At 41.5% G+C, this 17039-nt stretch overlaps 1 protein-coding gene across 2 annotated transcripts in view; it reads left to right on the top strand.

Annotated features, from left to right (window-relative positions):
* The window catches only part of Micu1 (mitochondrial calcium uptake 1), a 188046-nt gene that overhangs the window by 23656 nt on the left and 147351 nt on the right, over window positions 1-17039 (top strand). For both annotated transcript variants that reach the window (XM_004657905.2, XM_004657906.2), the window contains exon 2: window positions 12994-13155. In XM_004657905.2, coding sequence (XP_004657962.2) covers window positions 12995-13155 — 161 coding nt within the window. In that variant the 5' untranslated portion in view covers window position 12994. The remainder of the gene's footprint in view (window positions 1-12993; window positions 13156-17039) is intronic.

Below are 17039 nucleotides of genomic sequence, written 5' to 3'. Positions count from 1 at the left end.
CCCGTCTACTATATTCAAGCATTAATCTGCTCTTTGACTGAATATTCTGAACATGTCTGATGTGTGTGTAGTGTATATGCATGTGTCTGTACTTATGTGCATGTAGATGAGTGTGCACATGTGTGCGTGTGGAGGCAGAGGTTGATGCTGGGTGTCTTCCTCAGTTGCTCTACCTTGTTTTGGAGACAGGGTCTCTCAGTGGACCCAGAGCTCACTGATTTGGCTGGGTAAACTAGCCAGTAGGCCCTGGGAATCCTGTCTCTGCCTCCCCAGTGCTGGGATTACAGGCTTATGCCACCTAGTGTTTATGTGGGAGCTGGGGATCTGAACTCAGATCTTCATGCTTGGGCACTTTACCATGAGTCAACTACACAGCCCACCTTTTCTTTTTTATAAATTTATGTTTATATTATTTATTTATTTGGAGAGAGAAGGGGAGAGAATTAGCACTCCAGGGCCTCTTGCCATTGCAGATGGATTCCAGACACATGCACCACTTTGTGCACCTGGCTTTATGTGGGTACTGGGAAATGAAACCCTAGCTGGCAAGCTAGGCAAGCAAATGTGTTCTGAGCCATCTCTCCAACCCTTATTTTTTCTTTTCTTTAAAGACTGGGTCTTGATATGTTGCCTGTCCTGATCTTGAACTCCTGGACTCAAGGGACTCTTTTGCCTCAACCCTCCAAGTTTAGCTGGGACTACAGGTGTGTGCCAACATGTCCAGCTTAACCTTAAAAAAAAAAAAAAAAAAAAAAAACTTTAAAAATTTACTTTATTTGAGAGGGGGGGGAATTAATGAGCGCACTAGGGCCTTTAACTGTTGCATATGAACTCCAGGTGCATGTGCCACCTTGTGCATCTGGCATGGGTGCTGGGGAATTGAACCTAGGTCCGTTGGCTTTACAGGCAAACGCCTTAACCGCTTGTTCATGTCTCCAGCCACAGCTTAACCTTTGTACATTTTTAAAATCAGGTTGTTTTTGCTCAAGACTTCTTTAAATACTTGAGAAGAAGCCTGATATATTTTGTTGATTATTTTCTCTTTGGCATTATAATTCCATAACATAAAATAAAACTAACAGTCTTTTAATAGAAAAATATTTTGATTTGTATAATCCAATTTATTAATTCTTCCATTTTTTTCATTTCTGTTTGTTTACTCTTACATTTTATTAAAGAAATGTCTGCCAAATGTAAGCTTACTAAACTTTCCTTCTGGAAGTTTTATAAGTTAGGGTTTTAGATTTAATCTAGGATCCATTTCAGGTTAAGTTTCATATCTGGTGTGTGGTCAGGGTCAAGGTTCATTATATTTGTCTGTCCAGTCTCACTGTGTGTTGCAGTGTTGTACTTTGAAGTCTTTTCTAGCATCTGGGACATAGTCTTGATCTTTTTTCACCTTAGTCAATATGACCTACAGGACTAATGTTACTCTTTTCCTGAGAAGCTATCTGTTCTTAAGATATATCCCAGATTGTTAGGATTTATTTTAGTTTTGGTGTTACATTCTATTTGGTGATACTTTACTTCGTTATCTTTACATTAATATTCAAGGGTGACTTTGCTATGCAGTCTTTTATTCTTGTACAGTGCCAGCATAATGCATCAAAATCATATCTGCTTCTAGAAAGAATTGAGTTTTGTTTCATCTTGAGTGCTTTTGATACTGCTTTATCTTTAAAGGCTTGTAAAAGTTGCCCTGTGAAACCTTGAGGGTCTTATGCTCCTTTTCCCCCTATGGGGTAATTCTGTAATGATTGCCAATTTTCTGTATAGAAATTTGTTTTCTAACTCCAGCCAGTCAGTGTTGCTTCCCTTTGTTTCTCGAGGTAGTTTCCTTTCTCCCAGTCTTATTTTATTTATATACGTATTTGAGATGAGGTCTTTCTTGTGTTGCTCAGCTGGCTTGGAAGTTCTTGCTCAAGTAATGTTCCGGCATCAACCCCCACCCACCCCCACGTGGCTGGACTGCAGGCCCACATTACCCTTGATGTACTCAGCATACTTCACGTCTCTTCTGTTTCCTGTGTTTCTTCATAACTGTTTTTCTCTCCCTGCTCATCACAGAATCATGAGGTATAGGAGAGAGGAACATGAGAGGCAAACACTAAAATTTGGTGCTTTTCTCTTTTTCTTAGTCATTTTGAAGTACAAAGATTCATTCTGTATTCAACAAATGCCTTGGATGTCATTTACATGCAATGTTCATTTCTCTTGTTTTATTTATTTATTTATTTAGGAAATACAAACCTGGATATCTACCTTTGTCTTCAGCTACCCCTGTTGTTTTCAAATCATATGTATTAACTACACACAGAATAAACTGTACAGTAACCGCCAACATAGCAAAATGACTACGTGTTTTACTGCTGACAAAGATTAAGTTGACTTTTCTGGGAGTTAGGTCTAGGAAATCCCACATTATTACTATCAGTATTAATTTTGGTACTGGGAATTGAACCAGGGTTTCACACATGATAGCTAAGCACTCTACCACTGAGCTACATTCCCAGCCCTTTTTGTATTTTCTCTTTTGAGGTCAGGTCTCAATAAATTGATCAGGATGGCTTCTATATTTGCTTTGTAGCCCATGCAGACCTAGAACTCCAGACCTTTCTACTTGAGCCTTTGAATAAGTTGGGTGTTATGTGCCTGCACCGCCCGTCCAGCTGATGTGAATATTTACTGTGCTGGTTTGTGGTACTCTGTTAGATTAATCCTGTATTGAAAATTATTCTCAGGATGGAGAGAAGGTTTAGCAGTTAAGGTATCTGCCTACAAAGCCAAAGGATCTAGGTTCAATTCCCCAATACTCATGTAAAGGCAGATGTACTAGGTGGCACATGCATCTGGAGCTCATTTGCAGTGGCTAGAGGCTCTGATGAATCCATTCTCTCCCACTTTCTCTATGTTCTATTTCTCATTCTCTTTCAAACAAGTAATAAAGAAAATAAATTTTTCTCAAAGGGCAGTTTTCCCATTTCCAAGAACCCCATTCCTCCTCCTTTCGCAGGAGCTCTATATTCTTTCCAGATGTGGGTCTCAAGGTGGGCTTTTCAATTTTTCAGAGCCTTTCTTGCCTCCTGTTGGGTAAGAATTCTGCATTCCTTCTTTCCGTTAAGTACTATCTATAATCTCTATGATAAATATTTTTCTGTTTTAAATCTTGGTACTTTTAAAAAATTGTTTATTTATTTGAGAGAGAGAGAACATGGGTAAACCAGGGCCTTTAGCCACTGCAAACAAACTCTAGAAGCAAGAGCTACCTTGTGCATCTGGCTTACATGGGCCCTGGGGAATGGAACCTGAGTCCTTTGGCTTTGCAGGCAAGTGCCTTACCCACTAAGCCATCTCTCCAGCCCTCATTTATTTATTGAGAGAGAAGAGAAAAAGAAAGAAAGAAAGAAAGAAAGAAAGAAAGAAAGAAAGAAAGAAAGAAAGAAAGAAAGAAAATGGGCATGCCAGGACCTGTAGTTACTGCAAAAGAACTCTACTTGGTGCATCTGGCTTTCTATGGGTATTGGGTAATCAAACCTAGATCTTTTGGCTTTGTAGGCCTTAACCACTAAGCCACCTCTCCAGCCTCTAAGTATTTTTTTTAAAGAATTGTTCAGAGCTGGGCGTGGTGGCGCACACCTTTAATCCCAGCACTCGCAAGGAAGACGTAGGAGGATCACCATGAGTTCGAGGCCGCCCTGAGACTACATTGTGAATCCCAGGTCAGCCTGGGCCAGAGCAAGACCCTACCTCAAAAAACCAAAAAAAAAAAAAAAAAAAGAATTGTTCAAACAGGGACTGAAGAGACGGCTAAAGTGTTTGCCACACAAGCATGAAGACCTGGATTCAGATATTCAGCACCCATGCAAAATGCCAGTTGTTGTAATGTGTGCCTCTGTGCCCCAGTGTTGGCAAAACAGAGATGTGGAAGCCCTGGAGCTCACTGACCAGTTAGTCTAGCTGATCAGTGAGCTCAGGGCTCAACAGGAGATCCCATCTCAGAGAATAAGGTGGAGAGTGACCGAGGAAGACACCCAAAATCTGCCCTGGCCTCCACATGACATTCACATACACATGCATGCATACCCACCCACACACATACAAATATGCCTGCACACCATACACAAAAATAAAAAAAAAATCATTCAATAATTTAAATATTTATTTATTTGAGGGGGGAGACTGTGGACACATTTGGGCCCTGTCATTGCAAATGAACTCCAGATGCATGTGCCACTTTGTGCATCTCGCTTTACATGGGTACTGGGGACTTGAACTTGGGCCATCAGGCTTTGCAAGCAAGTGCCTTTGACTACTGACCATCTCTCCAGCCCCTGTTCAAACATTTTAAATGAAATTTTATGTTATATACTAAGATTTTTTTTTTTTTTTTTTGGTTTTTCGAGGTAGGGTCTCACTCTGGTCCAGGCTGACCTGGAATTAACTCTGTAGTCTCAGGGTGGCCTTGAACTCATGGCGATCCTCCTACCTCTGCCTCCCGAGTGCTGGGATTAAAGGCGTGCGCCACCACGCCCAGCTATATACTAAGATTTTATAACAATCAATTTTGCTACAAAGTACAGCAATGTGATTATAAAATGTTTGAGGCTTAAATAAGACTTGCAATTAAAATATGTCTTAGAAAAATGAACATAAGCCAAAGATGTTTATAGAGAAGAAGAAAAAATAGGTTTCATTAATACTGCTTCTAGAATATTCTTCATTTCTACCCACCTTGAATTTTGCCTTGTAACAAGCCTTGGCTTTAATTTCCTTTGGAATGATGTTTAAATTTTCCTTATTTGATAGCTGATTTTTTTCATCTTGTAGCATTCTAATGGCTGCTAAGTATATTAAGAGTAGTTTTAACCATGAAATTCCTATACCTGAGACTGGGGAGATAGCACAGCAGTTAAAGGAACTTGCTCGCAAAGTCACCAGCCTAGGTTCAATTTTCCAGAACCCACCCAAAGGCAGATACAAAGTGGCACATGCATCTGTGACCGTAATACATCTATGGCAATGGGAAACAGAGCCATGAGACTCCAAGGCTGAAAGGCCAGCTAGTCTGAAGTTTGTTTGCAGTGGCAAGAGACCCTGTCTCGAGATAGAACAAAGATATATGCCATACCTATGCCATGCTGTGTGTGCCTGTGCATGTGCCCACATACACATACACAACATAAAAATGACAAAATAAAAAAATACTGCTCTAAAATTTATAAGGGTTGAAATATGCATTGAAAAATGTGTTTGTGGAAAATTTAAATATTGAGTACACATTTATCATCCAACACATTAGTACATTTCAGAGGCTTTAGAAAATTTGTATTGATCAGCATTGTTCCTGTAATTTCCCAAGTGTTAGTTTGTTTTCATTTTAAAGAGGCTTTGGGTTGATCATATTTGCTCTTCCAATTTCACAGTTTGGTTTTCTATTCTGTGCAGTTATTTGGAGTGGGGAATAGTCACCCAGCACTTTTTTTCCCCTTCATGAGACATAAGTTTGAAGTTTTATTATAGTAAAAAGGCCCTATGTTGTGTGTGTGTGTGTTTGTGTGTGCACACACACAGAAAGTGAGCCACATGGAGGTACTTGCTGGATAAAGGATGGTTTCAGGTGAAGTACCATAGGATGTTGGTCTGATTTTCATCATTCTTCTCTAACAAAGGGAAGTACAGATGTTCTGTGTCAAACGTAACATTTCTGTGAGATGATTCATGTTTCTGCAATTATCCTTTTATACCATTAGAGACTTCTGTGCCTTAAATTAACTTTACACTCTCATCCACATCGCTTAGAAGAGCCTTCTTTACTGTTGGGAAATACTTCTCAGAGCTGACTGAGGTGTGAGCTTTCCTCATTTCTTCTGTCATCACCATGAGCTATGAGAATGCATCTTCACTGGGTATGAACATTAATCTCTACTATATATTGGTAGTCATGCTGGCACCTTCAATGCAGAACTTGCAGTCTGACTCATTTTATCTAAAAGAAATGTATGAAGATATTTTGAGTGCTATTTGGCATAATTAAAGTATAGCATAATGCTGAATTTTGAGCAGCGCCACGGTTGGGCTGCAAAGATTTTATGTATGCATTATCATCTGGTGATAAAATGACAAAGGCATCTAAGACAATGCATTCAGACCAACTTTTTTTTTTTTTTTTTAAAGAAGGCTTTAGCTTTTTCCCACTTTAAGTCATTAAATCTTTCTGGAAGCGTTTCTTGACCACTTTCCAGTTTCCGACCAAATGTAATTGAATCTCTGTTAATATGTTCTTGAAGCCTTTGCAGTTTTTCTTGCCTTACACTATGGGTTTTTGAATGGCTGTTTTATCTCCTCTCTCAAACCATCCAGCATTGGCAGGCAGAAACTGAAGTTTACTCATCTCTGTCCTCTTGCCGTATCCCCACACCCAAAGAGATAACAGCATTGAACATTTAGATTAAGTGACATTTGCTTTTACTGATGAAGCTAATGTAGGGTCTGTCTGTCACCATACAGGATGGCCTTGCTGCAAATGTTTACCTTTTTCTGAAATTAACTCTTAAAATGAGAAAAGTGCTCAGAAATAGGAACCACTAGCTTCATCTTCCAGACTACATTCCCAGAATATAGCTTTTATTGGTCTCACAGGCAACCAGTAGCGTAGTTAAAAGGCAAGCCTAAGTTTGCTGTCTTTGTGCTAATATAATTAAACAGGCATGCTTGTTGTTCTCTCTCTATCCCTCCTTTCAAATAAATAATAAAAATATTTTTAAAGTGTTCAAGAAGCTGGGTGTGGTAGTGCACACCTTTAGTCCCAGCACTCAGAAAGCAGAGATAGGAGGGTTGCTGTGAGACTACAAAGTGAATTCCAGGTAAGCCTAGGCTAGAGTGAGACCCTACTTCGGAAAAAAATTGTACAAGGGCTAGAGGGATTGCCTAGTGGTTAAGGTGCTTGCTGGCAAAGCAAAAGGACCCAGGTTCGATTCCCCAGGACCCATGTAAGCCAGATGTACAAGGTGTCACATGTGTCTGAAGTTTGTTTGCCTCTATCTCTCTGTGCCAAATAAATAATTTTAAAAAGTTTTTAAAAGTATAATCATATTTGCTTTTTCAGTATAATCATATTTGTTTTTTCCACACAAGAGCCTATACTATGCCTAGCAATCAACATTTCCATTATTTTCATTCTTTAGACTCTTCATTTATTTCTTTCCACTAATTTGATTATAACAGGGCAACAGGAAAATAAGTGCAGTTTCCCAAGTACTGTTACAGGCCAGTAAATACCTTGGGGAAATTATCTATAGCATGTATTCCAAAGGTAGGACTTGGGATGAAATGGCAAGGCATTGGGTCAAAAGGATGTCACCAAAAACCAAGAACTGGCTTTAAGCTTTGGGAGTCCCTAAGGTTTCTTTAGGCTGATGAAGTTTATGAAAGACTAAAATTAGAATTCAAGTTCCAACTCACTTAATTTATTGAGAGAAATATAACTGCTGTGAGAACTACATTCTCCCATCTTCTGATGAGCATGTTTTTTTCTTTGAAGGCAATGTAGTAGAAGCCAGGTTTTAATTAGGAAGTTATTTAGTGAGCATGGAAATTAAATAGGGTTAGATATTTCAGATATTTAGTGGGTGAGCTCCTGATGGCCCACTTAATCCAGTCACTACTGTGTTGGTTAGGTACCATCCTGGTCTCATAGCACCCCAGAGAGTGCTGGCTTTGCAATTTAGTTCTCAAAGATCAGCTGTGTTTCTAGGTTCACTAGATACACCGAGCCTTCAGTACACTGGTTCTGCCAGATGCTGGAGCTGTGTGCGACTCAGGAAAATATGCTATGAAGGATACCTGGTTTTCCATACAAACTAAACACCTTCACATCTTGATGTTTTGTTTAATTGATTCTATGTTTTGTTGGTGGTCAAATCTGGGCAGGTTTCAGAAATGTGTCTTTCCCTCAGAGCTAGAAAAGGTTGCTCTTAGCAGTAGTGGTGGGTAGTAATTGCTCAATGGCTGTGCATGGGTTGGGGCCAGTCCCCAGATTGGGAAAGCCAGGAAGTCCTTCTCTAAACGTTAAGTCCGTCACCTAGAAAAGTGCAAGTAAGTGATACAAGTTGGGATACAGATACTGTCTGTGATTCTGATGTGTCAGTACAGTGAGTCAGATGGGCCAGGTAGAGAGATGGATTGATTCAGGGCTGGAGAGATGGCTTAGTGGTTAAGGCGCCAGCCACTGCAAATGAACTCCAGACTCGTGCACCACCTTGTACACCTGGCTTGATGTGGGTATTGGGGAATCAAACATGAGTCGTTAGGGTTTGCAGACAAGCGCCTTACCTGCTGAGCCATCTCTCCAGCCCTTATTCCAGCTTTTGTAGTGGTTGTATTGCTATTTTTTTTCCACATTGAAAACTTCCAAACACCCTGTTCTTTCAGCTGTCAGTGATAATGTTTCTCCATATATATATGTGGCACCTATGCTCAGTTTTTCTGTAGCCAGCAGCAGTGCTGTTTACATACATGTACACATGGGTTTTGGAAATGTTAATTTAAAAGTGAATCAGGAAGAAAATGAATCAGAAAGAATACATCAGGGCAGCCTCCTTGCTGTTGGATTTTATTAGTGTGTGTGCAATAAAATGAGATGATTTCTGGGCCTGGCGCGTGGTGCAGGAAGTATAATGCTGAAACTCAAAGGGAAAGCAGGAGGAAAAAGTAACCATTTTCTCACTGGTGGTGTATGGAGAAAAGCAAAGTAACCATTTCTCACTGTGGTGTATGGAGAAAAGCAAAGTAACCATTTCTCACTGTGGTGTACAGAGAATAGCTAGCCCCAGCTTTGAACCTGAACTCAGTCTGAAGGAAGGAGGCCAAGATGTACCTAACAGATGGGGAGGAGAGTCAGTAACTGCAGTATAACATTAGGAGACAGCCTAGTAGGTGAATTTGACTTCAACCACAATAAAATACAAAAGTTTTCTTGGGAAATTAAGGGACTGTTAATATACATACAGGCTAGGAGCCAGAACCTCTATAGTTTCTTATACACAGATATTTTTCATGTAAAAAATAGTTAATAGATATCATAAGCACCAAGATGTGACACACACCCTGTGTATTTACTTACAAAGGAGAAGAAAACTGTTGGCCTTGAAGGAAATTCAGAGCCAGGTGGGGAAGCAGAGTTATGAACAAATTACTCCAGAAAGATACACGTAAGCACAAGGTAATTGAAGTTAGGAAGCAGTGTGCTGTGCCTTGAGAAAAATGTCGATGCAATGAGGCATGGGGTGCAGTAGATACCGAGTCATTCCAATGACTCGTTGCTGCGAAGAGGTTAAGGAAACGGCTCTTCCTCCTTCAGTCTACCTGGTGGAGGAAAAAGAATGAAAGATCTACTTTGGCCTTGAGGTCATCGTCTGAAAGGAAAACCAAATTATTTCCTATTAATTCTCTGGGTGAAAGTGCCCAAATGGCCCTCAGATTATTGGGGTGCCCCTGACATTTCTGTCATTTGATAAAAATTTTAACTATTCTGGGACTGAAGATCAAATAAAAGCCTTTGCTCATTAACCCAGCCTCAACCTGATCTTTTCATTTTTTAAATCTTCTATCATGTATGATAGATATACTTCATTAAAATATCATTTTAAAAGTCTTTCAAGTCTGCCTTACCTCATTACATTGTAAAATATTTGTGGTTTTCTAGATCTTACACAGCATATAGTATTAACTCCGTAAATTCTTTTCGGATGAGAATTACTTTGCCATTCTCCTGAACGTGTCATCAGGCAGCTTTTGCTGAGACAGTAGAGAATCCCTAAATCCCCGTGGCTCTCAGGTCAGCCCTCTGCAGGTCGGCTGTGCTCAGCCAGGCTCCACACTGGTTTGTCCCAGGCTGGGACTGTCTTGTGGAACCCAGGTTGAGGGGCCAGTGTCTTCTCCAGGCACAGTCTTCTCTGGGTGGATTTGATTAGAGGAAGGCTAACAGCAGCGCCTTTGTAAAGCACTTTGTGGGCTGGGAAGATAGCTCAGTCCAGAGGTGCTTATGGGAGGAACTGAGCTCTGGCCCCAGTACCCACATAAAAGTACCAGGCATCACGATGCATTCTTGTTAGCCTTGTGCTGGGGAGGCAGAAGCAGACGGGTCTGTCCTAGGGTTTGCTGGTCACCCTGCCTAGCTTGATTGGTGAGCTCCAGGCCAGTGAGAGGCCCTGTCTCAAAGCAAGTGGATGGTGGGTTCCTAGGGAGGTGCCTGAGCTTGGCCTTTGGCTTCCACACACACATACATTTAAAAAAAGTACTTTGGAGGGCTGGCGAGATGGCTTAGTGGTTAAGTGCTTGCCTGTGAAGCCTAGGGACCTCGGTTCAAGGCTCAATTCCCCAGGACCCACATAAGCCAGATGCACAAGGTGGTGCATGCATCTGGAGTTTGTTTGCAGTGGCTGGAGGCCCTGATACATCCATTCTCATTCTCTCTCTTTGCCTCTTTTTCTGTCTATTGCTCTCAAATAAATAAAAATAAAAACAAAAAAAAGTGCTTTGGAACCAGCCAGTACTCCATTGGTCAGATTGAGAAGTATGGGAAAACATACTCCAAATTTAAGGAATAGTGGGTAGGAGAGTGAATGTTTAGTGAACAATAATAAGAACTAATACAAATTATGAATGAAGAAAAGAGTGTGCATTTAGACGTAGCCAGCGTGCCAGGTGTGATGGCTCACGCCTTTGATCCTACTCACGAGGCTCAGTGAGCAAGATCACCTGATATCAAGTCCAGCCTTGGCCAGAGTAAGACCCTGCCTCAAAAGCAAAACAAAAAAGCTCAAGGCCATGCAGGAAGTAATTTAGAATGAGCACTCTGGACTCAGTAGATGTCACCTTGGTGGCGCATCCAAAGCATCGGGAAGGGGAGCAGTGGAATGCAGGCCTCCTCTTGTCCACCAGGTCTGATCAGAGCGTCGACCTTGACCTCAGTGGAATCACAGCCGCTGTGACCCGGTGCTTGTTGCCCTTGGCATCCCAGTGAACACAAGCGTGCTATCTTCTGTCTTCCTCATGACCGTCTTGTTGTCAGGAAACCTTGGTGGTACCAAAGTGGTTAAGCTCGCGTCTCCTGAGTTTGTTCTCTTTTAAGGCTATCTGGGCTCCTTCCACAGCCACGATGTCTTGACTGCTGGAAGCTGGGTGACACGCAGAGCTTTTTTTTTTTCTTAATTTATTTGAGAGCGACAGACACAGAGAGAAAGACAGATAGAGGGAGAGAGAGAGAATGGGCGCGCCAGGGCTTCCAGCCTCTGCAAACGAACTCCAGACGTGTGCGCCCCCTTGTGCATCTGGCTAATGTGGGACCTGGGGAACCGAGCCTTGAACCAGGGTCCTTAGGCTTCACAGGCAAGCACTTAACCGCTAAGCCATCTCTCCAGCCCACGCAGAGCTTTTTGTAGCTGTCCATGGCTGTCAGTATGGCCTTCTCAGCCTTAAACCTTTGCTTTGCCTTCAGCTTTGGGAAGGACAGGAGTATACTTCTTCACTTATGGGATGATCTTGGTTAACAGGTCCCAGATGCTTCTGATATAAAATAAAACACTAAAGGAATTTCTTTTATCTTAGTGGCTTTATTTTTGTATTTATTTACTTAATTTGCTAGGGGGGGAGAGAGAGGATGAGAATGGGTGCACCAGGGCCTCTAGCTGCTGCAAATGAACTCCAGACCTATGTGCCACCTTGTGCATCTGGCTTTACATGGGTACTGGGGAATGGAACCCAGGTCAGTGGGCTTTGCAAGGCAAGGGCCTTAATCGCTGAGTCATCTCTTCAGTGCCTTTAATGATGTTTTAAGTATGAAGTGAAAGGAATCTGGTGGAGAGGAGGACTTTTACGGGCCTAGGAGTAAGAAAGACTTAATGAAAACTTAAGTTATAAAATGCTCATCTGCAGTATAAGGTGGGGGATAGCAAAGTCTTCTAAGTCAAAAACTTAGACTGTGGAGTCAGTTCCGTCTTTCATACTGTTGAGCAAGCCACATTATACATCTGTAAAATTAGGGTGTCCGTTGTTTTTCAGCTTCAAATCTGTGTATCATTGTCTAGTTTGTGATTCCAGAAATTTATTCTTGTCAGTCATTCAGCCTTATCTATAGAGGGACACTGGAAAAGGATGACTTTTCCTTCTGACTGTGGTGTACTCTTCCAGATCTGCAGGATTTTTAGCAGCAAAACTCCTACTTGCAGTTTTCCAGTAAAGTACTTATTGAGACATCCCCTCAGGGGTGGAATTCAAAAGGCCAACGTCGCAATAAATTCTGCACACTTGAGTTCTCCCAGTAGAACGCTATCTCTGGCTTCTAAAAGAGTAGCTTTCTAGTGAATTCTATTAATGTGATATTGTAGTAAATTTCCCAAAAACCTATAGCTTTGCTCTTTCCACAAGACCTAGAACTTGTCCTTGGACAGAGTGGCACTTTTGGGTGTTCTGTCAGCCCTAGAAGTAATGGCTACTTAGAAAAAAATAATTCTGCTTACCAAAGTCTCCTTAGTAGTTAATATCCTGTTGTAATTAATGTTTCATGTTGGGGCTAGAGAGATGGCTTAGTGGTTAAGGTGCCTACCTGCTACGCCAAATGACCCAGGTTTGATTAACCAGGACCCACGTAAAGCCAGGTGCACAAGGTGGCACATGTGTCTACTGTTTGCAATAGCTAGAGGCCCTGGCATGCCCATTCTCTCTGAAATAAATATTTTAGAAAATAATGTTTTATGTTAAAAATTCTTTAAGTTATAGTCTGATTTTTGCCTTCTAATTATACTTTGCCTGGTATACCTGGTTTATAAATAGCAGTGTTTTTCTCATAAATTGTTTAGAGATAATACACACAAAGCACGTATGATAGAATCTGTCATAGAATCAGTACGTACTTAATGTTTCTTGGAGATGTTGGCTGCCGCCACCACCACCATGTCACCAGCTAGGGGTGACATTTCTGCTTTTCGTCCACAGGATGTTTCGTCTTAATGCCCTTTCTGCACTGGCGGAACTGGCGGTAGGCTCTCGATGGTACCATGGAGTGTCACAGCCCACCCAGACCAAGCGGAGACTGATGATGGTGGCTTTCCTGGGAGCTTCTGCAGTGACTGCAAGTACTGGGCTCTTATGGAAGAGGTGAGTGTTACCTAGCCATCCTGCTCCCATCCGTTCCTCCTTGTTGAATCACTTGACATTGCTAATGTTGGACTGTGAAATAAGATGTTTCAAATTATTCAGCTGTCATGCCACAGCCACAGAGAGAAAACCGTGCCTCAAGATCTGCCTGTCTCCCTGCCAAGTGTTCACATTACAGAGAGGGGTGTCAGAGTAGCTCTAGAAAATGAGTGTTTTCTGAGACTTCAAATTTGATGCCTATATGAAATTAACTAATGGACCTTCATATACTTGTATCACCTGATAATTTTCTCACTAGTTACTGAGGCTTCCCTGCAAGGATAGAAAATGTGGTGATTTACCATCGTGAGATCTTAAAGTGCACACACACTGTTTCTTTGACTCTGCCACACTCTTTCTCTTTTACCTACCTCACCCCGTCTTGAAGTTGCTACCATTACCATTATGCTTGGCTTCCTTAAAAAGACTGCATTTTTTTTGTGTGTGGCATGAACATGCATGTGTGTATCGGAACACGTGTGTGTGTATATATGTGCATGTGTAATCCAGAGGTCAAGGTTGAGAATTTTAGTTGATCGCTAGTCACCTTATTCTCTAAGGCAGATCTCTTGCTGAACCCTAGAGCTCACCAGTTTGACCTGACTTGCTGGTCAGTGAGCCCCAGGGATCCCTGTCTCTGCCTCCCAGCCCTGGCTGGTACTTTACACATGACCTGCCACGTCCAGCATAGGCTTTAGGGATCCAAGTTCAGGTCCTCGTGCTTGTGAGTCATCTCTGTAGTCCCACGACTACAATTTTTTTCTTTTCTTTTTTGGTTTTACAAGGTAGGGTTTTGCTCTGGCCCAGGCTGACCTGGAATTCACTATGCAGTCTCAGGGTGGCCTCGAACTCACAGTGAACCTACCTCTGCCTCCTGAGTGCTGGGATTAAAGGCCTGCACCACCACGCCCAAGACTACAATTCTTAAAACTCATTTGAGAGAGAAAGAGAGACTAAGGGTCTCCTTCCATTTTGTGCATCTGCTTACATGGGTCCTGGTGAATCAAACTCAGGCTGTCAGGCTCTGCAAGAAAGTACCTTTCACCACTCAGCCATCTCTCCAGCTCCCAGTACTGTGTTTTTTAAAAAAAAATTTTGTTTTTATTTTTATTTTTTTGAGAGCGACAGAGAAAGAGTCAGATAGAGGGAGAATGGGTGCGCCAGGCCCCCAGCCACTGCAAACGAACTCCAGATGCATGCACCCCCTTGTGCATCTGGCTAACGTGGGTCCTGTGGAATCGAGCCTTGAACTGGGGTCCCTAGGCGTCGCAGGCAAGTGCTTAACTGCTAAGCCATCTCTCCAGCCCAGCAGTACTGTGTTTTAAATTGTTTTTTAAATCAACTCTGTTGAAGAATAGTAAATGTACAGTAACGTGTACCATTTTTAATATATAGTTCAATCATTATGAGCAAATATATATAATTGTATAACCACCCCCAAATCTAGATGTAGAACATTTCCCCCAACTCATAATATCCCCTCCTGCCTCTTCCCAGGCAGTCTCATCCTACACAGCATTCCAACAACTTCTGAGCCAATTGTTTTCACTATAGATAAGTTTTGTATTACTGGAATTTAATATAAATGGACTCTAAGAATCTCTCTTTTGGTGCTGGGTGTAGTAGAACCACCACAAATCCTAGCACTTTGAAGACTGAGGCCAGAGGATTGGGAGTTTAAGGTCAGTCTGTCTCAAACACCACAATGTATCTTTTTGACATGGCTTCTTAACTGGGCTTAATGTTTTTAGAATTTATCCATATGTATCATAAATTAGGTCCTTTTTATAACTGAATAGAATTTTTTTTTTGTATGAACGTCACAATTTGTCAATTTTCCCAGTTCCACAACATTCAGGTTTTCTAGGTTTTTTTTGCTCTCATTGATAAAGCTTCTTGGACAATCGCATCTAAGTCTTCATTTCTTTTGGTTAAATACTTAGAAATGAAATTGGTGGGTTACATGGTAAATATAAACTTGATTCTAAACTGCCAGTTTTCAGTTTTCCAGTGAGCCAATCCTTGATATTCTGTCTGTCTGTATTGTAGCTATTCTAGTGAGAATGCTGTGCTATTTCATTGTGGCTTCAGTTTTATTTCCCTAAAGGTGATGATGCTGAGCATCTTCCCAGAATGTTGGTCATTTCTGTGGCCTCTTTTGTGAAGTATCTATTCAAATTGACCATTAAAAAGGAAATTGTTTGTGGGTTATGAGTTGTGAATACCAGTGATTCACTCTGTGGAATGGGGGAAGGGAGGAGGGAAATGATGATAGCAACATGTAATGTGTCCATACAAAGTTTCTAATTAATAAAATTGTTTTATTACTGTGGGCTGAAAGTTTATGTATTTTGTACATAAAACCTTTTGCAGGTATGTATCAATATTGTATTGTCAATATTTTCTCCTAGTGAGTGGTGTGCATTTTCTTCTTTCATAGTATCTTTCAAAAGGGCAGAAGCTTTAATTTTAGGGGGGTGGGGAGGGAGAGGGGGAGAGAGAGAGATTGGTGCACCAGGGCCTCAGCCACTGCACTCTAACTCTAGACGCTTGTGCCACCTAGTGGGCATGTGCAACCTTACACTTGCCTCACCTTTGTGCATCTGGCTTACATGGGATGTGGAGTTGAACATGAATCCATAGGCTTCACAGTCAAGTACCTTAACCACTAAGCCATCTCTCCAGTCCTATCTAGGGGATTTTTGTTTATCCCCAGAAGTGAAGATTTTTTCTGTGTTTTCTTAATAATTTTGGCTTTTTTAGGTCTAGAACTCATAGCAAGTCAATTTTCATTGTTTGTGTGAGATAGAGGTTTGGCATTGTTTGTTGTGCTGGGATTGAACTAAGGGGCATTGGTTACCCTAGATTGCCAATTTGATTGCACCTGGTGGAATCTACTAAGAGGCACATCTCTGAGGATGTCTGTGAGGGCATTTCTAGATTAGGTTCATTGATGTGGAAGAACCACCCTAACTGTGGGCAGCACCATTCCATGGGCTGGGGTTCTGATTGGATGAAAAGGACAGTGTGAGCTCAGCACCAGCACCCTTCTGTTTCCTGACCATGGCTGAAACATGACCACCCATTTCCTTCCATCCCACCTTCCCTGCCATGGTGGATGTACCCTTTGAACTGTATGCCAGAATAAACTCTGTCCCTTAAGTTGCTTCTTCCAGGTGTCTTATACCACATACAATAAGACTTCACAAATTTTGCAAGTACATTGCCACTGAGCTATCCTCCCAGCCCCCGTATCTGGTCTTTCCAACATCATTGCTTGAAAAAGCATCCTTTACCCCTGAATTATGTTGGTACCTTTGTTGCAAATCAATTGGCAATACATAAGTGGTTTTATTTCCTGAGCTGTGTTTTCTGTCCCATTAGTCTGTGCCTTTCTTTAGGGCAGCATGACATCTTAGTTTTGTGTTTTTTTTTTTTTTTTTTGAGTACTCTAACCTTACAAAAGAGTAATAGTTTGTGATACATGAAAATGAAATTACACAGAATTCAAGCCTTCATATCCATAAACGTTACTGTGGCCACATGCCCGCTTATTCTCCAGGGCCTATGGCTGCCTCTGCACTACGTCGGTAGTGGCAGCAGAGGCTTATCTCCTGCGCGTCTGGCTCCTCATGCAAAATGTTTAGAAAAGGGAAGGAGGGAAGGAAAGAATAAAAGGAGAAATCAGTAAAGTATACATGCAGCCTTAAGTCTGATGCTCAGAACCATACACAGAGCACTGTATGCATACATGTAAATACCATAATAAGCTACATTATATGTACAATTAATACATTAATCAAAAATAAGAGGGACTGGAGTAATGGTTCAACAAGTAGAGCGCT

Source organism: Jaculus jaculus, chromosome 18, assembly GCF_020740685.1.
Source record: "Jaculus jaculus isolate mJacJac1 chromosome 18, mJacJac1.mat.Y.cur, whole genome shotgun sequence".
NCBI lineage: Eukaryota > Metazoa > Chordata > Mammalia > Rodentia > Dipodidae > Jaculus > Jaculus jaculus.
This window is presented reverse-complemented; position numbering and strand designations above follow the sequence as displayed.